Source organism: Erythrolamprus reginae, chromosome 1 (genome assembly GCF_031021105.1).
Source record: "Erythrolamprus reginae isolate rEryReg1 chromosome 1, rEryReg1.hap1, whole genome shotgun sequence".
NCBI classification, from domain to species: Eukaryota; Metazoa; Chordata; class Lepidosauria; order Squamata; family Dipsadidae; genus Erythrolamprus; species Erythrolamprus reginae.
The window spans coordinates 360,110,281-360,134,192 of NC_091950.1; the positions used below are offsets into that span (position 1 = coordinate 360,110,281).

The 23,912-nt window shown below is 38.6% G+C and overlaps 1 protein-coding gene and 1 non-coding gene across 2 annotated transcripts in view; one reads left to right on the top strand and one right to left on the bottom strand.

Moving 5' to 3' along the window:
* HHIPL2 (HHIP like 2) overlaps nucleotides 1-11,520 on the top strand; it is a 28,417-nt gene extending 16,897 nt beyond the window's left edge. The window contains exons 6-9 of the mRNA XM_070741090.1: nucleotides 110-255; nucleotides 2,693-2,774; nucleotides 7,424-7,506; nucleotides 10,270-11,520. Of these exons, the coding sequence (XP_070597191.1) occupies nucleotides 110-255; nucleotides 2,693-2,774; nucleotides 7,424-7,506; nucleotides 10,270-10,679 (721 nt within the window). The 3' untranslated portion in view covers nucleotides 10,680-11,520. The remainder of the gene's footprint in view (nucleotides 1-109; nucleotides 256-2,692; nucleotides 2,775-7,423; nucleotides 7,507-10,269) is intronic.
* Nucleotides 11,521-13,253: 1,733 nt separating this feature from the next.
* On the bottom strand, nucleotides 13,254-13,326 carry TRNAT-UGU (transfer RNA threonine (anticodon UGU)). Its single transcript has one exon. It is a non-coding gene; the product is annotated as a tRNA-Thr (tRNA).
* Between the last annotated feature and the right edge of the window lie 10,586 nt (nucleotides 13,327-23,912).

Below are 23,912 nucleotides of genomic sequence, written 5' to 3' on the forward strand. Positions count from 1 at the left end.
AAATTCATAATTTTGTATAAATTAATTGTGTGTTCCATTATTATTTTTTAAAACTTCAGACTATTGTGGAATTGCAAAATAAAAAGAAGATTTTTCTTTCTCCATTCAGTCGACTTATGGCTTTGCAGGAAGATGACAGAACAAACACATGGAAGAAACAAGATATTTGCATCGGTAGCATAAAAGCCTGTGCTTTTCCAGGGCTCGTGAGTTCATACAGCAAATTTATCATCTCTTTTGCAGAGGATGAAGCAGGTAACCTGTTTCTTAAATCTTATTTCCCACATCTTAAAAATGGGGTGTTTGGAACATCTCTGATAATTCAAAGAAGTATATGATTAGCACAGAGATACTTCAATCACTGCCTTACCAAAATTGAATCTGCCATGTGGTCTAAAACCATAGAAATGATCTGCTGGGAATCCTATCCTCCATGACAGGTTTATTGGTAGAAGCTAAAGGATAGGTAATTTTTTATAATCACCTCCACATCTGGAGCAAGTGTCCCCAGAGTGATTTCACAAAGGAGTTAAAACACCATTATTCCACTAAAACTTTGGCTTTAATGTATTGTGTATGCCTCTTTTTATTTAATTTTGGTTTATTGTCTTTTCTATTTTATTCTTCCTTGCCAAGATGTTTTAATTGTTTTGAGCAGTCTACACATGTTGAGTACACTGCATGCATGTGTAACTAACTAATTAAATGTGTATGCCTTTATGCTGACTTTCCAAAGTATGCCTCTGGTCATAGATACTATTTTTGAATAAGTAGGCATGCTTGAAAGTCTTAGAGCTTGCTGTGGATGCTTTTACAAAATGGTCACTATAGGAATATTTGTAAAATGTCTACCATGGCCAGTTCCCAAAAACCATTGATCAGAAAGCAACTTGTTAGGCTGCTCCTGCCAAGTCTGTGAGACTCACAGAGATATCTTTAATGTGTTAATTTTCCTATGTCTTGTTTTCCATCAAATAGGCATAGTCCAAAAGTCTTGAGCTTCAGCTGCCATCTATTTACACCCTAAGGATGCTTATGGGTTAATGTGAGGCACACAGATCAACCTAGAAACCAAAATTATGCTTGAGGCTGTCATTATCTGCCAGTTTCCCATTAAAATGTGCTTTCAAAATTTAAAACATCTTTAAAAATATAAAATGAGGAGTAGAGAGAAATGTCTGGTCATTTATGCTGCACAGTTCTATACCAGATAGAGCAGGGGTGTCAAACTGGTGGCCCACTGGCCAGATGTGTCAGGCTCAGGCCACAACCACTCCAGCTCCTCAAAGGGGAAAAACATTGCGATACGTCTTGAAAGACAGTGTTTAAAAGGTGACTTGGTTGAAGTGTATAAAATCATGCATGGGGTAGAAAAGGTGGATAGAGAAAAATTATTTCTCTACTGCACAATACTAGGATGAGGGGACACTCCCTAAAGCTCATAGGTAAGAAAGTGAGGACAAATAAAGGGAAATATTTCTTCACCCAGAGGGCCGTTGATTTATGGAATTCACTTCCAGAAGAGGCCGTGACAGCTGTCAGCCTGGATAGCTTCAAGGCAGCATTAGACAGATTCATGGATGCCAAGTGTATCAGTGATTATTGAAACTGATGTACAAGTGCCGCCTCTATGTTGGTTGAGTCAGGCAGGATTTCCTTGGGTACCATTTGTTGGGGTTCAAGGGAAAGGGAGGGTTTTGCCGCGTCTTTCTGCTCAAGATCCCCATGTACAATTGGTGGGCCACTGTGTGATACAAAATGCTGGACTCGATGGGCTTTGGCCTGATGCAGCATGGCTCTTCTTATGTTCCCGTGTTCTTAAAACAAAATCAACTATATTTGTTATCGTACCAATAGCTTAAAACTTTCCAGCTTTACATCTGGCAGAAATTGCAAGGGCAAGAGTGGTAAAGAAAGACCGACTGGATTGTTATAGTACAGTATAGTATAGTACAGCAGTGATTTTCAACCTTTTTTGAGCCGCGGCACATTTTTTACATTTACGAAACCCTGGGGCACATTGAGAGGGGGGGGGGGGTGGCTAAAAAAAGTTTGGACAAAAAAATTCTCTCTCTATCTCTTCCTCCCCTTCACTCTATTTCTTTCTCCCTCCCTCTTTCTCTCCCTTCCTTCCTCTTTCTTTCTCTCTCTCCATCCCTCTTTCTTTCTCTTCCTTCCTTCCTCTCTTTTTTGCTCTCTTTCTCTCTCCCTCCCTACTTCCCTCTATGTTTTTCTCTCTCTCCTTCCCTCCCTCCCTCTCTCTTTCTCTTGTTTTCTCTCCCTCTCTTGTTCTCTTTCTATCTCTCTCTCGCTCTTTCTCTCTCTTGCTTTCTCTCTCTCTCTTGCTTTCTTTCTCTCTTGCTTTCTCTCTCTCTTACTTTCTTTCTCTCTTTTTTTCTCTCTCTCTTGCTTTCTTTCTCTCTGAGCTTCGCGGCACACCTGACCATGTCTCGCGGCACACTAGTGTGCCACGGCACACTGGTTGAAAAACACTGTAGTACAGTATAGCCATAGTATATAGTATAGTATAGTATAGTATAGTATAGTATAGTATAGTATAGTATAGTATAGTATAGTATAGTATAGTATAGTATAGTACAGTATAGCCATCCAAAGGAGAACTAAGAACTAAATAAGTCTTGTCCCAAATGGTCCTGTTACTAGTACACATCCTTTCTTTTGTTGTCTCTAGGTGAACTTTATTTTATGTCTACATCTTATCCAAGTGCCTATGCTGCAAGGGGCTCTATTTACAAATTTGTGGATCCAGCAAGGTTAGTACCTCTTCTAACATATCAAAAGTTCTTTCTTGAGCTACTTTAAAAGAAAAGAGAAGAGAAAGACATCTGTAATTGCATAGACACCCTTATGAATCAGTCTGACTTCAGTTTCATGAATGACATCTGTGGATGGATTTACATTATTGAGAAGTTCTTCTTTCTTAATGCAGGAGTGCACAACTTTTATTTATATTTTTGTCCTTTGGGAAAGCTTTTTCTCCCCTCAGGATTAGAGAAGGGAAGATATTAAAGTCATATTTCTCAGCCTTCACCATTTAAAGGTATGTAGACTTCAGCTGGCTGGGGAATTCTGGGAGTTGGAGTCCACATATCTTAAAATAGCCAAGGTGGAGAAACTTTGGATTAGAGAGCAGAGTCTGTAAGCCTTATTGAAACTTCCTATTACTGCAGCTGCTTCTCAGTAAAACAAAACTTATCAGAAAAAGCTGTCCAAGAACTAAAAATGTGGAAACAGATGAAACACCTTCAGTTATAAATTCTAATTTATGCTCTAACAACCTGAAAGATTGTTTTAATGATCTCAAAAACAGCTTCTTACAGGGCCTGAATAAATAATTTGAATTCTTTAGCCCCACAAAAAAAGCCTTTATTTTCTCTGCTCAGAAGTTCATGTGTGTGAGGGAGGGTACCATATGTGATGAAATATGTAATATTTTAAAAAGCACCCTATTTAAAACTTATCAGTCACACCATATATGTTCAATGTTCTGCTTTTTCATCATCCTGGTCCGTTCATCATTTTAACCCCAAGGTAAAGAAATTATATTAGTGTGACACACGAGCCATCCCACACTCTGGATGTTGGTTAGTCATCTCTAAGAAGCACTTAATTTATGGAATGTGTATCTCTCCTCCCACCAATCCAGAGGAGTGTTTTTATTACCACCAACATGGGAATAATAATAATAATGGTTCAGAGGTGTTCTGTCCGGCTCTCTGGTACACTCCTCCCAAAAATTCACAGGTACAAATTTCAGATACGCACACGTTTGAAAATTCAAAACAATGTGCTTTATAATGAAAATTCACTTAAACTAAGCCCTCTTTTGGTATAGCAAAGAGCACTTGTCTCCAAACAAACTGGTAATTTGTACAAATCCCTTATCAGTTCTGTGATACTTAGCTTGCAGTTGTGAGGCAATTCATAGTCCTTCTTTCAAAAAGTGAAACACACTTTGCTCTGGTTTAGTTTCCAAGCGGGGAAAAATCAGCACACAAAAGGTCAAAGTCAGCAAAGTAGGCATGAAACACAACGATCAGATAATCCTCCACAACGGCCAAACCCACAGGCTGCTATTTATAGCAGCCTCACTAATTACCACAGCCCCACTCAACCACAGGTGGCCTCATTTTCTATGATAATAATCTCTCAGTTGTTGTTGCCTATGCATCGCGCTCTGCATGCGTGGCTGTATCATTAACTCTTGTTCTGAATCCAAGGAGGAGTTAGATAATTGATCTTCTTCTGAGCTGTCTGCCACATTCTCCTCCCCCCCTTCACTCATGTCTTCTTGGTCAGAGGAGCCTTCATCAGCAGACTCCACCGGGGGGTGGGCAAAACAGGCCTGCAGCATGTGGATGTCTCTCCCACATCCACAGTCCTTGGGGCAGGAGCTGGGCCAGAGCCAACCACAACATATTAGTGTGACACACGAGCCATCCCACACTCTGGATGTTGGTTAGTCATCTCTAAGAAGCACTTAATTTATGGAATGTGCATCTCTCCTCCCACCAATCCAGAGGAGTGTTTTTATTACCACCAACATAGAAATAATAATAATGGTTCAGAGGCAAGGGGATCAGCCTGGGCCTGATCGCCAAAATCTGTTTAGTTTACCTCTCTGTGCATCTTGTTTTCATCACTGAAAGCTATCATGTTCTTCCTGTTCTTTCTATGTCTTGTTGTTATTTTAGAGGACAGTTATATCCCAGCCAATTGCCCTCCAGATGTTTTGGACTCCAATTCTCATCTGAAGCATGTTGTAGTCCAACCTATCTCACCAAGTGCCAGTTTAGGGAGGGCTGTGGTAAGCAAAACTCAAGGAAAGTTGGACTGTAGGAGCCTCTGCGGGACTGACAGCATGGAAAGCAGACAAGAAATATATCTTTCCATTCCATCTAAATTAGGTGTATTTATTTTAAAATGGAGGATTACCGTAGAATTTGTCTGCAACTGAGGAACGAGTCTAGGACAAACATGAAAACTCCATTGATGGGCTTGAAATAAAAGCATTGGCTACTCTACACAAGAGCAAATCACACTAAGAAAAACAGCAGCAGCAGCAGCAAAAAAAGAAGGGAAAAAAAGTGCTGCTGCTCCTGTTATGAAATGATAGAAAAACTGAATGTAGCAAATGTAATTTATAGTTTGAAAAAGGGAAGTATTTACATAGAAAATTTCAGGATTAGTATTGTATTGTATTGTATTTATTAGATTTGTATGCCGCCCCTCTCCGAAGACTCGGGGCAGCTAACAACAATAAAAAGACAATGTGAACAAATCTAATATTAAAAATAATCTAAAAAACCCCAATTTAAAGAACCAATCATACATACAAGCATACCATGTATAAATTCTATAAGCCTAGGGGGAAGGGAAAACTTCAATTCCCCCATGCCTGACGACAGAGGTGGGTTTTAAGGAGCTTGCAAAAGGCAAGGAGGGTGGGGGCAACTCTGATATCTGGGGGGAGCTGGTTCCAGAGGGTCGGGGCCACCACAGAGAAGGCTCTTCTCTTGGGTCCCGCCAAACGACATTGTTTAGTCAACAGGACCTGGAGAAGCCAACTCTGTGGGACCTAACCGGTGGCTGGGATTCGTGCAGCAGAAGGCGGTCCCAGAGATATTCTGGTCCGATGCCATGAAGGGCTTTATAGGTCATAACCAACACTTTGAATTAGTATTTGAGCTATCAATTTCAAATGGGTTACACACATAGTTCTTGTTTAATGTACATTTGCAGTTACCAGGGTAACTTTACCACCAATCCTCACATATGCAGCCTTTGTGAATCTGTACAGCAAAGAAAAGCTGACGTCAAATAATAAACACAGTCATGATTTTACTTAGTAAAATCTGTGCAGTTGGTATTTGTTGCAGATATCTATACATTTAATAGATATTAAGTATATTCGCCTGTATTCTCAGTAAAATTAGGACATAAAATGGTAACAGGTCTGGGCTACTATCTTGCTGAGGAGGCCAAATATAGGATTTAAACATACATGAGAAAGATGTGACCCTTCAGAGCCAGGGGTAGGGAACATGTGGACATGACATGACCTGTGGACTTCAACTCCCAGAATTCCTGAGCTAGCATGACTGGCTCAGGAATTCTGGGAGTTGAAGGCCACAAATCATAGAAGACCCAACATTCCCTACCCCTGCTTCAGATATTGCCTTATCCCTTAACTCAGCTCAGGGAGGCCAAGGGTTAGAACCTAATACATCAAGAACTGTTTTCCTTTAAGGGCCAACCATGATGCAGTGTTACTATGGAAACCAACTCTTTGTTGGTGAGATGTGCTATGAAAGCTTTTTTCTAGCCACTTCTAGGGATACTTCTTTTTTCAAAATATGCAGATGTCAAGAGAGGTTTATTTAATCAGGAACTCTTTCAGTCATGTTAATACCATATACCAACCACAAGTCTACCTGTACCTTCCCTTCTTTACTTATAACTACAGGTATTTTTCTGACAAAATGTTCTTAGTAATCCCCCAATTTTTAAACTCTTAATATATTTTGTGTTAGACTAATAAATTTATTGCTGTAATATGGGTTGTCAACATATCTGCCTCTGTTTAAAGTCACAGTTAATTAGCAGAGCATGCAAAATATCCAAACACAACTATGATCTCATTGGCAGGTTATGTAAATTAGAAGTAATGTCCATTTTAATTAGAAGATATATTAACAACTTCCTTAATTAAAGCCATGATTCTGTCCAGGAAAGGATTAGCATCAGGATCCAAAACAGGGCATCTTGAAAGGGGTCACAATGGTGATTGCACTATTGAAGCCTGTTCATTTATAGGCATGTCCTGAGTTTTGGATACTGTACTTTGGTCCCTTTATTCAAAAGGAATAATTATAATTAATAGCAAAAACTCCAAAATGTCTTTTTTTGCATTTAAATTAATTTCTTTGATTACTGTCATTACCTTCTTTGTATTTAATAACTTTCCTGTTTGGAAAGACCCAAAATGTCTACAACCCTAATACTGCTCACCTTTGAATTATTCAAAAATTAGGTTTTTGAACTAACTTTCTAACTTTTCCCCAATCTGAAGTTAGTTGGGGGAAAGATCAAAAGCAACGTGAGAAAATATTATTTCACTGAAAGAGTAGTAGATCCTTGGAACAAACTTCCAGCAGACGTGGTTGGTAAATCCACAGTAACTGAATTTAAACATGCCTGGGATAAACATATATCCATTGTAAGATAAAATACAGGAAATAGTATAAGGGCAGACTAGATGGACCATGAGGTCTTTTTCTGCCGTCAGTCTTCTATGTTTCTTCTAGGTAACCTCCTTCAGCCTCTAGGGTAAAAAAACCATGCTCCTTGTTCATGTTGAGATGCCCAGATGTACGTTTTTGTGATCCAATTTGTGTTTTAGGAGAGCTCCACCAGGAAAATGTAAACAGAAGCCAGTTCCAGTGAAAACAAAGAGCAAGCGGATCCCATTTGTTCCAACTGCAAGTAAGTCAACAAGGGTTTGCTCTGCTGTTTATTTTCACTATGTAATAGTACAAATATTCAGACATACTGAAAGGAAAGATTTGTTCAGCTTTCAAGAGTTTCTTCCAGGTCCCAAGAAGTCAGCTCTTCAGCAAGAAATTGTACCCCTTGTCCAGATGATGTAGTTGGTCAATGATTTCTGTGCTCATTTACTGATAGAATGATAGCATGATTTGGCAGTGCTTCTTAATTTGTGGTAGAAATACTTTTGGAAGTAGGAAAAAATAGTTCTGGGTGGATGCACTTTTTCTTCCCAAAGGTGAAAAAAACTCTGGAAAGGATGGACAAGAGCCAAGCTAATGGACAAAGTTACTGATCTCTAATCAAATCCATCGAAGCAAAGATAAATGAGCATTTTAGTAAGTCATTCTTGGAAACCAGGACTGGGGTAACTTCTGGAATGATCTAAATAATTAAATACATTTCTCCCAAGCCCCAACTCTAAAGACAAATTTTATGACAGCGGGAACAATTAATCAGGCTTTCCTCCAGAACCGTTGGTGCTCCCACACTGAAGTTTTAAGAAGAGACTGCACAACTATTTGTCTGGAATGGCATAAGGTCTCCTGCTCAAGCAGTATGAGTTGGACTAGGAGACCTCCAAGATCTCTGCCAACCCCGCCGGTATTCTGTGTTATTCTTTCCTTAGGTTTTGTTCATTATTTAATTGTAGATTTTGATTTTGATACAACTCTTTTCAGAGTGACAAACACTTTCTGTCCCATTAGCTCTCATTAAAAAAATAGTGATAACATTGTCAATAATGGTATTGCATTTTAATGTTGTTAAGCAGCGGTCCCCAAACTATGGCCTGCGGGCCACATGTGGCCCGCTAAGGCCATTTATCCGGCCCGCGGGTGAGTGACAGGAGCATATCTAATTTTCCATGAATAAAATGCGGTATTTTGTTAGTAACTAATATCAACCATCAAAAAAGTTGCAAAATGCTTTTTTCTAATTTTGTCATCCAGTTACATTCATTTTCTTTTAATTAAATTCCCTCCTCAAAAAAGTACACCACCAATTATATTTCTAACTTATTAACCATTATGCCAAAGTGCTTCCTTCTTTCTTTATACATTTTCCTATAAGCCAAAGAAACCTTGTATAGCCAATCAGATGTTAACAAAAGAAAATTAAAAACAAAACATAAACATATATGGATTTCAAACTTCTCCCCCCCTCTAAATAGTACGTTCCCATTTTGTTTTTTACTTTAAAATAATGTATGTGCAGCGTGCATAGGGATTTGTTCATAGGTTTTTTTTATAGTCCGGCCCTCCAACAGTCCGAGGGACAGTGAACTGGCCCCCTGTGTAAAAAGTTTGGGGTCCCCTGTTGTTAAGTCTTACCTTAACTGATAAATATAATAAAGAACTGACTCAAAACATCTTCCCTTCCCTTCCCTTCCCTTCCCTTCCCCTTCAAAAAGTAGCATCCAGGTTCTTTGATACTGTGATTAACATACACATAAGGTATACAGAATGAAAAACTATTGGAATAGAAAACCAGTAGCTAGTAATGATTTAATATTGTTGGGAGAAGGAAAAGCTATCTGGTGATGCAAATATCTGTGGTCACATCACATGTTGGTATGGTTGGTATGTCTTCTTTCCTTTCTAGACTTTTGTTTTAATTACCGGTATATAAAACCTATGCTGGAGCTTACACTACAGTCTTCTCAGTAAACATGTTGTTGATTTCCAACAATTGTACTGCTGAATTGAGGGGGGGGGGCAAAATAATGAGTTTGTGGATCTCAGGAAATCATGGCTTTGTCTACATTAAATGCTTGATTTGGGCAATACTGTCTGCTGATTTCCTCCGGTACAATTGCACTTTTAGTCCCAAAATATCAGAGTTAATTTTTGAACTTGCTTTGGAAGCATGGAGGACACCAGGCACTGGACAGTTTCCTTAATAAAGACACTACAGCAGGAGTTCTTTCTTCAGAAGGCTTTTACTTCTTAGTATCAAAAACTATGAGCTTTATACTATATTACAGAACACCTAACCAAACTATTACACTAGATGACTCTATCACAACCCAACCTCCCAACCACTATTAAACCACAACTATACCAGACCACAACTAACCATTATCGGACCACACCCATACAAAGTTGTATTACAATATATACAAGTATTGACCAATCAGGTCATAGAACAGATTGCATCATTCTGCTAATGCACCATGACCCAATTACTTTACAGTAATTACAGCATTTCCACTGTACAATATATGGAATATTAACTCAGGTTTTAAATCCTGACACCAAATAGCTACAGATATGGGCAGGGCATTTAAAATATGTTTATAAGTTCATATTTTTTTCTTTAATATGCTACCCAGCATATTAACCTTTCAAACATGATGCCCATGGTTGAATAAAAATGTGATAAGGGCGTGCATAATTGCACTAGAGTGCCTTCCAACCCCTGTCCTATTGTCTCTCCTATGTCCCATATATCTTTCTTCTATTCTCTCATCGATTTATTTTATCCTATATTCTCTCTTCTATTCTTTCTCTAATTCCATTTCCTCGAAGGTGTCCTCTATTACCTTCATTGTGTATTATTGTGTATTGGACTAAACAAACAAACAAATAAGTTTTGTAAGTAAGGGGAAAATGTGGGAAGAGACCATTGCTTGCTCTAAGGCAGCATTTGTGTGTCGTCAATCTGCTAACATTAACTATGAACTTTTAAACCCTGTTTTCTCAGAGACCGTGCCTGAACTGATCAAAGAGCGCCTTACAACCCAAAACAGTTCCAAAACCATTGTCCGTTCCAAAGAACGTCTCTCTTCTTCTTCTGGCCAGAAACGGAAGAAGCCTGCACCCCACAGAAAACCTTCAAAGCACAGCTCAGCAGATCCTACACGTTCTGGTAAAAAGCTGCCAACAGCAACGCGTCCCAAAGGCCGGGGTTCCCAAGCCAAATCTGATGGTCGAACAGAAAAGGAGAAAACACCAGTCATCTCTGGAGCAAGAACTCAGTCCCCCCAGAAGACAAGGTCACCTGGAACCCTGAAGAAACTTTCCCCATCTCCAAAGCTGAAGTCAGCAGCTAAGGAGAAAACACCGAAGAAGGGAAAGAAGAAAGAAAGGGTCAGTGCAAGAAGCTCTGTTTGAACGTTCAAGACTCAAGAAAAGGGAATCTGGATGGGATTGCCAAGTGACTCATTTTACTTCTAAGAAAGTGAATCAGAATGGCATATAGATTTTATACAAACCCGTTTTTAACTTGAATCTACGCAGCTTTTCAGCCACTGACCACACCAGATGTGGTACATTCATTTAAATGTTTAATTTTTAAAATGTTTGCAACCCATGGAAAGTTTAATCATCCCAGGTGTTTTCCAGTTAACTGCTCTGCACAGGTTTTTCTCTGAGAATTGCTTAGTACATCTAAACAGACACTCTAGTGCAGGGGTTCCAAACTTGGCAACTTTAAGACTTGTGGACTTCAACTCCCAGAATTCCTCTGCCTGGCTGAGGAATTCTGGGAGTTGAAGTCCACAAGTCTTAAAGCTGCCAACGTTGGAGACCCCTGCTCTAGTAGGCACTTACTACAGCCCACTAAAAATACAACTGTATCCTGTGAGAATGGATTTGCTCCCTTTTTTCTGCAAAACCAGCCCCTTCAGGACTTATGTAGAAAAAGCCCCCCTGAAAATTCAGAGAGCTGCAATTTAAGAGCTCATTTTTGGCAAAGGAGGAAGGGCTGGGCAATGAGGAGAGCTGGTTGTGTTCCAAGAATGAAATCTTCTAATTTCCCCCCCTAAAATGTTTGCATTTTCAGTACAGAAATCAAAATGACCAAATGTTAGTCAATCTTTTATATTTCAATGACGCCAACCCCAAAGTTGAATTTTTAAAATGTGTGATAGCACCGGGGCCAAGAGTTTATAAAAGTTTCTCTCTCTCTCTCTCTCTTTGTATTCTATTAAATATAGAATGAAAGGAAAAAGAACAGGAAGTGTTTGTGGTTTCTGGGAGACTCTTGAAAGAATATAGATGTTAATCAGAGGAAATTTTATACATCAAAGTCTTCTCCATCTCTAAAATGCATGTCCCTGTGGACTGCACTCTGGATTTCATTTCTCTCACCTTCTCCATGCTGGGGCCTCCCAAATGTGTTACTGTCCAGTAAAACTCCCCCAACCCTGGTTGCATTGATAATATACACTATCTGCTGGCTGAGACTTATGGAATCACAACATAACATGCATGGGGGAGTCTTTGCTTTGAGAAGGTAACTCAAGGGCAGGTTTTGCTAACTAAGGTGAAAGCTTTGCATGATGGTGAAAATTCAACATGTAACAAACAGCAAATGTCACCTTGGTAATTTACTGACCCCTCACATCCTGGACATAAACTGTTTCAACTCCTACCCTCAAAATGTCGCTACAGAGCATTGCACACCAAGACAACTAGACACAAGAACAGTTTTTCCCAAAATACCATCACTCTACTAAACAAATAATTCCCTCAACACTGTCAAACTTTTTACTAAGTCTGCACTTCAGTTTATACTAGTTTTTTCTCATCATTCTTATCATCCATTTCCTCCCACTTAGGACTGTATGACTGTAACCTGCTGTCTGTATCCTAAGATTTTTTATTAATATTGATTGTTTCTTCATTGCTTATTTGACCCCTATGACAATCATTAAGTGTTGTACCACATGATTCTTGAGAAATCGAAATTCGTTGTTGTTGTTGTTGTTGTTGTTGTTGTTGTTGTTGTTGTTGTTCTTCTTCTTCTTCTTCTTCTTCTTCTTCTTCTTCTTCTTCTTCTTCTTCTTATTATTATTATTATTATTATTATTATTATTATTATTATTATTTAGATTTGTATGCCACCCGTCTCCGGAGACTCGGGGTGGCTAATAAATTATTCTATTCTATTCTATTCTATTCTATTCCATTCCATTCCACTCCACTCCACTCCACTCCACTCCACTCCACTCCACTCCTCTATTCTAATAAATCCACCAACATGTCCGGATGAGTGATTTACAGACTAGCTGCTCTCTGGGCCCACCTCTACTTCCCATAACAATCCTGTAAGATGGAGGAATTCTGGAAGTTGAAGTCCACAAGTCTTAAAAGTTTGGGGACCCCTGCTGTAAGAGAAGCTGGACTAAGGGATTCAGGCGGAATATCAGACATCCAAATACTGTCTGGGCGTCATGGGAACAGGGGACGGCAGGCTAAGCATTTCAATAGTGTCCCCCCCCCCTTCTCGTGCCAAATAAATGTTTCTCCGTGGCCACTGCCCTTTCCTCCCTATTCCTTGATCTGCAGCCCCACCTGCTGGTCATGTCGTGGAACGACAACTTATTCTAAAGATTTCATACCACTCACTCACTTCCTTATTGTCCTGCTGACCTAAAATTCATTTGGGATCCTAGCGGACTAAGCATATTTTTTTTTTTGCGCACGAAGCAGTCGTTCGAGGCAGGCATCCGATTTCAAGTATAGATTAAATGAGAATGCTTTGATTTCATTTGCACCGACTAAGCTATAACGAATGAAAACAAAAATATTCGCTTGTCAACGTTTTGCAATCAGTGGTTGCGTTTATTTGTGGCCAATAGAGCTGTCACGAACCTTACATTTATATATCAAACGTGTTGTGTTAACTCGCACAAAGAATATAAAAAAACCCCAAGCGAATGAGTGTTTTTTAAAAAGATCCCTAGGCCCCAGCGAGGATCGAACTCACGACCCCTGGTTTACAAGACCAGTGCTCTAACCACTGAGCTATGGAGCCACCTATCATTTTGGCTTATCCAGATGAATGGTACAGTACTGTTCTTGGAACATATTCGCTCTTTTCCCTCGATTTCTCCAGCTCGAGGATAACGTGAAGATTGAATTAACTCCGCTTTTCATTGAGAGATTTGAGACCGCGCTGGCTAACACAGGTTACAGACACAAGTCGACTTCCGGCTTATTATGTGCTGTAACCTAAAACCATTTAATTAAAAATAGGAATAAATACTCAGCAAGCAACCAAGAACTATTAGAGATCTATATTTCTAGAAGAAAAAAAACACCAGTCCATCATAGTCTAGCTATTTATGACACTTTATTATTATATGTGGGCAATCTACATATATTCATAGTGTTCATAGTGTTCAGACTGGTGGAAACTTAATAATTCAAGTCCTAACCAAGGACGTAAGAATTACTAAGAATTACTAAGAATTACTAAGGCAATGTCTAAGAATATAGGCAGTTTTGAGCAGGATATTTTTGGTGGTGGTGAGTGGTGTTAAAATTAGTGTTCAGGGGTGATAAATTCAATATTTCCACATATTGAGAAGTCCTCCAAGGACTCAGATCACTATTGGTGTGACAACGGATTTTCCATCAGACTTCAAATTCAATTTGCAGGTCCAATATTTTTTAATTTTGTATCCCCCACCCCCCCGAATCCTGCCATCACCTGGTATAGCAATAGTACCAATGAACCAGTCTTTCTTCTTGTCAATATCCCAGGCATATTACAAACAGAATGCATCTTTAATAGATTTTAAAGTCCCATAAAAGGTCTTAACAAGGTCATTTCCCAAAAACTTCACAATGTGATGGACCCAATAGGTTTCACTACATTGAAATCTAAACTATAGGCGAAGTTTCCAAGGAATAATTATGGTACTGCTTGTAGCCACTTTGTGAAATTTTGGTTAGTCATTATTAGAAGAATAGAATAGAATAGAATTCTTTATTGGCCAAGTGTGATTGGACACACAAGGAATTTGTCTTTGGTGTATATAAAAGAAAATATAAATTTGTCAAGAATCATGCAGTACAACACATAATGATTGTCATAGGGGTCAAATAAGCAATCAGGAAACAAGCAATATTAATAAAAATCTGAAGGATACAAGCAACAAGTTACAGTCGTACAGTTATAAGTGGGAGGAGATGGGTGATAGGAATGATGAGAAAAAGCTAGTAGTAATAGCAGGGCAGACTTAGTAAATAGTTTGACAGTGTTGAGGGGATTATTCATTTAGCAGAGTGATGGCGTTTGAGAAAAAACTGTTCTTGTGTTTAGTTGTTTTGGTGTGCAGTGCTCTGTAGCGACATTTTGAGGGTAGGAGTTGAAACTGCTTATGTCCAGGATGCAAAGGGTCAGTTTAATTGCCAAGGTGACCTTTGCTGTTTGTTATATTTTGAATTTTCATCTTAGTTAGCAAAACTTGCCCTTGAGTTGCTAAAATGAAGTCTTCAGTTATTATTAATGTTTGTTGCACATGTTTAGACTGGGTGTGTCAGTCTAATCTCTTCCCAAAGATATGGGATTATTGCTAGTATTTTTTTTAAAAAAGCAAATATCAATTCAATATTTCCAATGCATGTACCTGTTCTCAAAGACTGAAAGATGCTGAAAACCTTAAGAATGCAATGTAAAGAAGCAGCAGAAAATAGTGTTTCTCAACCTTAGCAATTTAATTCAATTTTCAATTCAATTTATTAGATTTGTATGCCACCCCTCTCCAACTTTGAGAAGTTGGATGTCAACTTCCCAAATCCTTGGATCTGGGTGTTTGCTAAGGAATTCTGAAATTTGAATTTGCGCATCTTAAAGTTGCTGAGATTGGGAAACATTGCTTTACAAGATGGGTCAGAAACACAGTATTGCAACATAGTAGATCAACTTTCATAGAGCTATTCTGCCTCCTGTCCTGTTAGATTGCTACCCTGTGTATCCTAATGATTAATAGGGTTTGAAATTAGGAAATATGCAGTGCAGAGGTGGGTTCTTCCCAGTTCGGACCGGTTCACTTGAACTGGTAGCGACCTGCTGGTGATGTCACAATGATGTCACTGACCTGGATCAGTTGGTGCCAGTCCTTGGATGCCGTCATCTGTTTTGGGGGATTTTTTAAAAAAATCATTTTTTAATTTAAGTTTTTTTCCTTCTACACATGCACAGAAGCCAAATTTCTGGCACTATGCATGAATTGTTTCGTTTTTGGCTTTTAAATTTTTCCACTGCGCATACATGTGTGCATGAAGTGTACATGCAGCCATAAGGCGTGGCCACGCAGCATGGGAGGAAACGAACCGGCAGCGAGATAAGTTGGAACCCACCCCTGATGCAGGGTTGAGGATACTGTACAAACAAGAGGGATAGGATCTGGGTGTGGATGCTTTGGGTTAAATCCTAGAGCTGAGGATCACCAGATGCCTATAAGCCACAGGTTGCTCACCCTTAGCCTTTAAGTACCAACTAAGCTGTAATAAGCAGAATAATAAGTATCAATTCTCTCTGAGAAATATTGACTACCCCACTCAAACCACTAGGTGGAGCCAAAAGGTCATAGTACACCAGAGCAAATTAGAATATTAAATCTGCTAAGCAAATCAGCAAATAAAACCCCCAATTATTTAATAAATTCTATAAATGTTTCATCTGATTTATTAACTAATTTGCATTGTTCAGTACTTCTGGTTTTCATTTTGTTTTGCTGAGTTATATACCTCCAGTGCAATTTCCCAAAGTTAATTGTTTTGAACACTTTGGAATGCATTTTGAAACTGGGGAATTCTGGGAGTTGAAGTCCACACATCTTCAAACGGCCAAGGTTGAGAAACACTGGCCTAGAGGGTATGATTTTCCATTTTTTTTGAGTGGATAGAGCTAGCTAAGTATCATGCTTTGCCTTATTACTGTTATGCTTCCTGTAAATGAATCTCCTTTCTATTATAGTTATAAAACCAGTTTCACCAATAGGTTACAATTCCCTCTCTGAGTAACTCTTGTATGCACACTTGAAAAACATGTCAAAGAGCACAAAGAGCTTCATGTCTCATGAACCTGCTTGTCTAGAGGGAAAAGGAGATGTGAGGGAGTTTGCATTGCTTTGCATGTTTTAGCCAGCACTTTCTAAAGCTGGAGGAGACTTCTGTACCTCACATACCTCATGTACGTCATGTTTTGGTCATTGCAATTACGGATGAATCATAAGAAGAAAAGCAAAAGGACCACTTCACTTTGCTCAGAGAAACAAGGGGATCAGATTGCCTGGCAAACCAGGTTCAAAGCACTTTCTTTGTGTTCTGTCTCGCACCGCAGTCAGCCAGTAATTAATCTCAAATTAATCATCAGACACAAGATTTCCCAAATGAAAGAGTCTATTTACAATGAAGTTTGTTGAAAAGCAGAAACTAGGACAAAAGAATGTCTTCTGACTGCCAAAGTTCAGGTGGGAGGCCAAGTTGATAAGACAGATTCTTATACAAGTGATTTCAAAACCAAGGATTACTTACAAGATTCTTTACCCTATAATTGTCCAGAACTGCAGCAAGGTTTGTTTGAAGAATAGGCAAAAAACTCTTCACAGGCTCTTTTTCTCCATAGGAACTAATGTTGGCTTTTTGCAAAGAAAACCTTCCAACTCCTTCCCTTATATACGCTCTGGGAGTGCAGACTATGCACAGATGTGCTCACTTCCTCCTTCTGAGCCTGCGTAGCTGCTCTTGCCTTCCCTGTATCCTTCTTTCCCGTACATCCAGGATTGGATCCCTCATCTCCTCTTCCTTCTCAGACCCAGACAAAGCCCCAGTTGGGGGTTCTATAGCCTCTGCAGACTCCTCACCCTCTATCTCTCCCACCTCCTCCTCCTCCTCCTCCTCCTCCTCCTCCTCCTCCTCCTCCTCCTCCTCCTCCTCACTGTCTGACTCCTCCAACAGCCACACCGTCCGACCATGCCCAGATGGCCCCAGTTCATCAGCTTCAAAGTCTGTTGCCAGAGGATCTGGTTGCAATCCAACACAACACTTTGAAACAAAACTATGCAGAACCCACAACACATATGTACATTCTGTGAAATATCATGGAGGTAGAAAAGTCACCTGGACATTTCTTTTGGCGGAAGCAATGTGCTTATTTATCAGGCCATTTGCTCTTTAAATGAAGAGAGATGCACACTAGTAAGTCAGAAGACAAGAGAGAAAAATCGTTTCAGTTTACAATTGAATTCAAATGTATCCAGTGTTGCATTTTTGAGCCAATACACAAATTTCAATGTACAGAACAGGTCAAATTCCAGTTGAAATGCATACATTTAAAGAAAGAACGCAGCTATCATATTAATTTTTATTGGTATAGTTTTGTATTATTTCTACCGGTATGAATTTTATTTGGAAGGACTGAAGGCTGAGTCAACCTTGAGCCTGGTAAGATTTGAACTGATGAACTACAGCCCGCAGTTAGCAGAAGCAGCCTGCAGTACCGCACTCTAACCACTGCACCACCAAGGGCCTTCATATAGTTCCATCATCTTTTCCCAAGACCAATTGCACTGGGGAACAATTTGTAACACAATTTCTGTTGAGTTTGATTTTTGAGCTTAATTAATTAGGCATGCTGGTTTCAAAACTGTAGTTAGTTTTCTTCTACCACATCAAGTTTTTTCTCTACACCTTATATATATAATATAGTTAATTAAGCAACATGAGCATCGAATTGCATTTTTTACGTAGCCATCTTGCTAACTTTCCAGAAAATCTTGGTGCAGTCAGTGATGAGCAGAGTGAACAATTCCACCAAGATTTGAAGGTCATGGAGGCACAGTATCAAGGTATACGGGATGTACACATGATGGCTGACTATTGTTGGCGCATCAAGTGAGAATGTCCACAGATTAAACACTCCAGAAAAAGCAATATGCAATTTTTTAAACCTTAATATGTATTAATTACCATTCGATAAAAAAACAACTATCTGTATGAACACAATTTAACTTGCAGTAACTATTATTATTATTATTATTATTATTATTATTATTATTATTAATTAGATTTGTATGCCGCTCCTCTCCGTAGACTCGGGGCGGCTCACAACAATAACAAAGACAATGTAAGAACATATCTAATAATTTAAAAAACACTAAAAACCCCATTATTAAAAGTAAGCATACACACAAACATACCATGTTTGTATAGCCTTTATTCTTTGTAAACAGTATATTTGATAAGTTTTTACTTTATTTTCGTTTATATACACAATTTGTATGACTTTTGAAAGTATCCTGTAGTTTAAAAAGTCGACCTGATAGACAAAAACTGTGGTTATTTTTGGATCCAGAGGCCAAAAGTTAGTTGAAAACAAATCACAGATTTAAGTCAATGAAATTGTATGACTTTTGAAGGTATCCTGTAGTTTAAAAAGTCGACCTGATAGACAAAAACTGTGGTTATTTTTGGATCCAGAGGCCAAAAGTTAGTTGAAAACAAATCACAGATTTAAGTCAATGAAATTGCTGTTCCCCAGTGTTATAGCTCTTTCATTCTCTCTTCTTAGGTCTTCAACTTTACTGCTTTTATTTGAACCGCTTCCAGTTTCTCTGAATTGGTTTAAAACTGTGGGTGGTCAAATCCTATCCTCTCATCCTAACGAAAAGCAAAATAGAAAGAAAATAAATTGCTAATCTGCTTTCCCTCTTAATGTTACTAGTTCAGGGTGTATGCACGTGTCAGGTGCTGTAATAAAAAAAGACAATTTCTATGAGGGAACGCTATGGCGCTGCTAGTTCAGCATTCTCTTAATAGATCTGTGAAATTATAGCGTATGGATCTCCCTCAGGATCTTGAATACAAAGATAAGCAAGATTTCACACAGTGGTGGAATGAAAAAAGGAAAGAGGAAGGTTCTTTGATTTAGTGCACAGATTGGTGTACAGATTCTTTGATCTAGTATACAGCCAGATATTAATTGACGCATCTTTTGCTAAAGTTGACATCATGGGATTATACATACCTGGAACAGTTTTTAAATATCTTCAAAGATTTAATAGTATGTATAGTGCCTGTACAAAGGGAAACTAAGGCAAAGGCAGATGGATCCTGCAAGCTTAATGCAGATAAGTTGTGGAAAGAAATGTAAATATTGGTGGTTCAGAAAAGGTAACTAATATTTGTATGGATGTTTAAAGAGCATCACATTACTCTTTTGCATGTTTTGGAAAAAAATCTTTAACTTTATTACATGAAGTATAGAAGAATCTCCTTATCTGGGAAAATTAAACTTTTTGATTAACAAGGCAAGGATTTTAATGGACTTTTATTAGTGACAACTTGATGTCACCTACATAATGAATTAAAATGCAACAATACCGGCTAATGCAGTAGGAAGTAGTTTTGTGTTTCTCTTGATTTTATAAGGAGAAGGAGGCAGAAAACCTTCTATGCGTAGGAGCATAACTGCACTTGTTCATTGTAGAATTAAAGGATTGTTGTGCTGAATTGGTTTAAGAACTAAGCTCCATAAAGAGGTGGAAAAGACTCAAAAATGGGGACCACGGAGAAGTGTTTTTAGAAGTTTATAGTTTTAAAAAAGAGGGCATTTGGGAAAAAAGCACAAGTTACAAACAACAATTGATAAATCATTAAAAAAAACAATTGAAGAACGTAGTAGGAAACATGAGAATATGAAAAAAAGATGCGAAATGAGTCAGTGCTGTGGAAATTCAGTATTCAGCAGAGTGATGGGACTTTGTGTCTGATTGTTTTGGTATGCAATGCTCTATAGTGGCATCCTGAGGGGACAAGTTAAAACAGTATACAGATCCTCAATGGAAGGTAGGCTGGTTGTGATAGGTTTTTTTTGCAGTCCTAACTATTTGTTGAAGTCTGTATCTGTCCTATTTGGTTGCTGTGCCAAACCAGACAGTTATTGAGGTACAAATGATAGACTCAATAATTCCTCTGTAGAACTGTATCAGCAGATCATTGGGCAATCTGATCTTTTTGAGTTGATTCAGGAAAAACATTCTTTATTGTGACTTTTAAATCATGCTTCTAATGTTAGGTGTCCATTTCAAGTCCTTGTAGATAATAGAATCTGAGAAACTTGAAGGTGTCTACTGTTGATATTCTTGATGATAAAATGGCCATGATATGTCAAAGGTCTGTTCCTTCTCAGAAGTAATTTTGTGACTCTTTTTAAAATATACCCAACTTTTTTTTAACATAAAAGGAAAATGCGATTCATCTTGTTGGGATGCCTGCCTTTCACACAAAATGAAAAGACACAAGAAACATAGAAACATAGAAACATAGAAACATAGAAGTCTGACGGCAGAAAAAGACCTCCTGGTCCATCTAGTCTGCCCTTATACTATTTTCTGTATTTTATCTTAGGATGGATATATGTTTATCCCAGGCATGTTTAAATTCAGTTACTGTGGATTTATCTACAACGTCTGCTGGAAGTTTGTTCCAAGGATCTACTACTCTTTCAGTAAAATAATATTTTCTCATGTTGCTTTTGATCTTTCCCCCAACTAACTTCAGATTGTGTCCCCTTGTTCTTGTGTTCACTTTCCTTTTAAAAACACTTCCCTCCTGGACCTTGTTTAACCCTTTAATATATTTAAATGTTTCGATCATGTCCCCCCTTTTCCTTCTGTCCTCCAGACTATACAGATTGAGTTCATTAAGTCTTTCCTGATACGTTTTATGCTTAAGACCTTCCACCATTCTTGTAGCCCGTCTTTGGACCCGTTCAATTTTGTCAATATCTTTTTGTAGGTGAGGTCTCCAGAACTGAACACAGTATTCCAAATGTGGTCTCACCAGCATTCTATATAGCGGGATCATAATCTCCCTCTTCCTGCTTGTTATACCTCTAGCTACGCAGCCAAGCATCCTACTTGCTTTCCCTACCGCCTGACTGCACTGTTCACCCATTTTGAGACTGTCAGAAATCACTACCCCTAAATCCTTTTCTTTTGAAGTATTTGCTAACACAGAACTGCCAATACAATACTCAGATTGAGGATTCCTTTTCCCCAAGTGCATTATTTTACATTTGGAAACATTAAACTGCAGTTTCCATTGCTTTGACCATTTATCTAGTAAAGCTAAATCATTTACCATATTACAGACGCATTTAAAGAAGCATTTACACACTCTACATAATTCTCTGGTTATGAAAATATGCCTTCACATAGCATGCAAAGAGAAACAATCTAATATACATCCAAATTTATCTCCCAAATTTTAAATTCTGCTTTTCATTTACCAAATCACTAGCCACTTGTTTATGTTTTATTTTGGCATTTCATCAGATGATTGTCCTTTATGCTGCTGTATTCAGAATGTACCCTTTTTTTCTACTTGGAGATTACTAATGAATAAATTCCCAAGCATTTGTGAATTGATTGCCATAATACACAAAGAAATACAATAATAAGGTTTCTGATGCTCATTTGATCAAGAGGCATTATTGTATAGGCCTGGAAGTGGATGTGAATGAATGAGAGGAATAAAGACAGATGAACTGAAGTCTGCAGCAAAAATACACCATTTACGAAATTAGTTCTAAATAAATTCTTCAGATTAAATTATTGGGGAGGGCGAACAGAGCGTTTAGTGATCTCATGGAATAATCACAATTTAGAATAGTGAAATCTGATTCGGCTATTTATTTAGAAGATTGATTTATACTAAAATTATTTCAAGTCAACTTATTTTCCAGGTAGTTTATAACCAATACCTAAACACCATTTTCCTCTCCCTCTGTGAGAGAGATAGGGGGGGAGGAAGGAAGAGGGAGGGAGGGGGAGGGAGGGAGGGAGGGATAATATTGTATACTTACTCCTCTGGCGAAGTGATAGGGACCAATTCCTGAGTAATTACAAATGAAACTGAGTACTGTTTCAGATGGTATAAAGCTATGGCACCCAAGATTTTGGATATCAAGAACCAGTTCCATGGAGAAAGGCTTTTCTGTGAACTGGAGGAGGAGGTAGCTTTGCAGATGGGTCTTCGCTTGTTTGCATGGCCCAGTTCCTATCATACTGCAAAATCCTGGTGTAAAGACTAAGGAAGTTGGCCTTGACAAAGATAAGTGGGAACTGTTGTTCAGGCAAAAGCAGCTAAAGCAGGGGTGTCAAACTCAATTTCATTGAGGGCCTCATACAGGTCATGTTTGACTTCGAGAGGCTGGGATGGATATGGCCACCTTGACATCACTCATGTCAGAGGTGCCTGTGGTGGCCTGAGAGCTCTGCCAGTGAAAACTGCCCCCCAAGCTCCATTTTTGGCTGCGGCAGCCTCTGCAACCCGCTACCAGTGAAAAACAGAAGGGCCATGTGTAGCCTTTGCAGACGCCGTTTTGGGCTGCAATGGCTTAACTCTGCAAGCAAAACTGAGCTCCATTTTTACCAGCAAGTCAGAATCCGGCCTGCAGCCCTTGAGTTTGACACCCCTGAACTAAAGCATTTTTAAAAGCAGAATATTCAAATAACATTCAGAAGCAACTCAGACAGATGCCTCCATAATTCAGTGAACTATATATATAAAAAAGGAGGCAGAGACTTGCAAGTCTGTTCATTATTATAGCCCATCTCAATAAAAGTGGTGGGAGTTGATTTCCTGGTCTAGTCAATCTAGCAGGATTGACAGTAGGGAGAGAAACAGATATCACACTGTGAATATTCATGTTCCAGCTCATAGGGGGCAATTTATTGATGAAAATAGCAGGGCAACAGATGGAAGTGATTCTCACTCCTCACAGTAAATTGATAGGCCCCCAAATCGGTTCATGTGAATGTCCATTTCTCATTGTCCTTGATGGAAGTACATGGAGTATGAACTTTAGAAATATATTACTGTACTAGTCAAATGCTACAGTGTACTAGGTATACATATTATGGTAAAAGAGCACATCGTTGTCTTTATAGGGGTTAAGAGATAAAAAATTATTCTACATGTTGATTATGTTGGTTTAATTTTTTTTTCATACAGCAGTTAAACATTTTGTGAAGTGTTGTTTTGATGAGCCTCGCCTTTCTAACCACTCAGCAGATATATTTCTTACAATGCTATAACAAACTTTTGACTCAAACCAGGTTTTCACCTGAATTGTGAATGGCTTCTTCCCATTATTTTAAATGTTTTTCAAGAGGCACAGGTTACCACTCAGAGTTAACAGCATGACTTAGGAACTGGAGCCCAAAGGAACAGAAATAGATTAACCTGACTTTTATTACTATCAGATTGGGGCAATCAGGAGATGACAATTGCAAGGGAAGGCCTATATTCCTGTATCTAAAGATAGTTCGAGGACGTTTTAAGCAGTTCATTTTGCAGTCTTAAGCAACTGTAAATTTTTCTCCAGGATATAGTCCCACGCAGTGAAATTTAGATTCTGGAAAACTGATTTTCTATGCCATTCCCATCAATCTCACATGACTTCACAAAGGAAACATTCATAAGAAATATACATTGCATAAAAGTTAGGTGAAACTCACATTCTGATGAATTTAGAAGCAAGTAAAAAAAAAATCCCATGAATTCTGGGTTTTAGGTTTCTTCTGTTATTCTCATCTTTGGTTT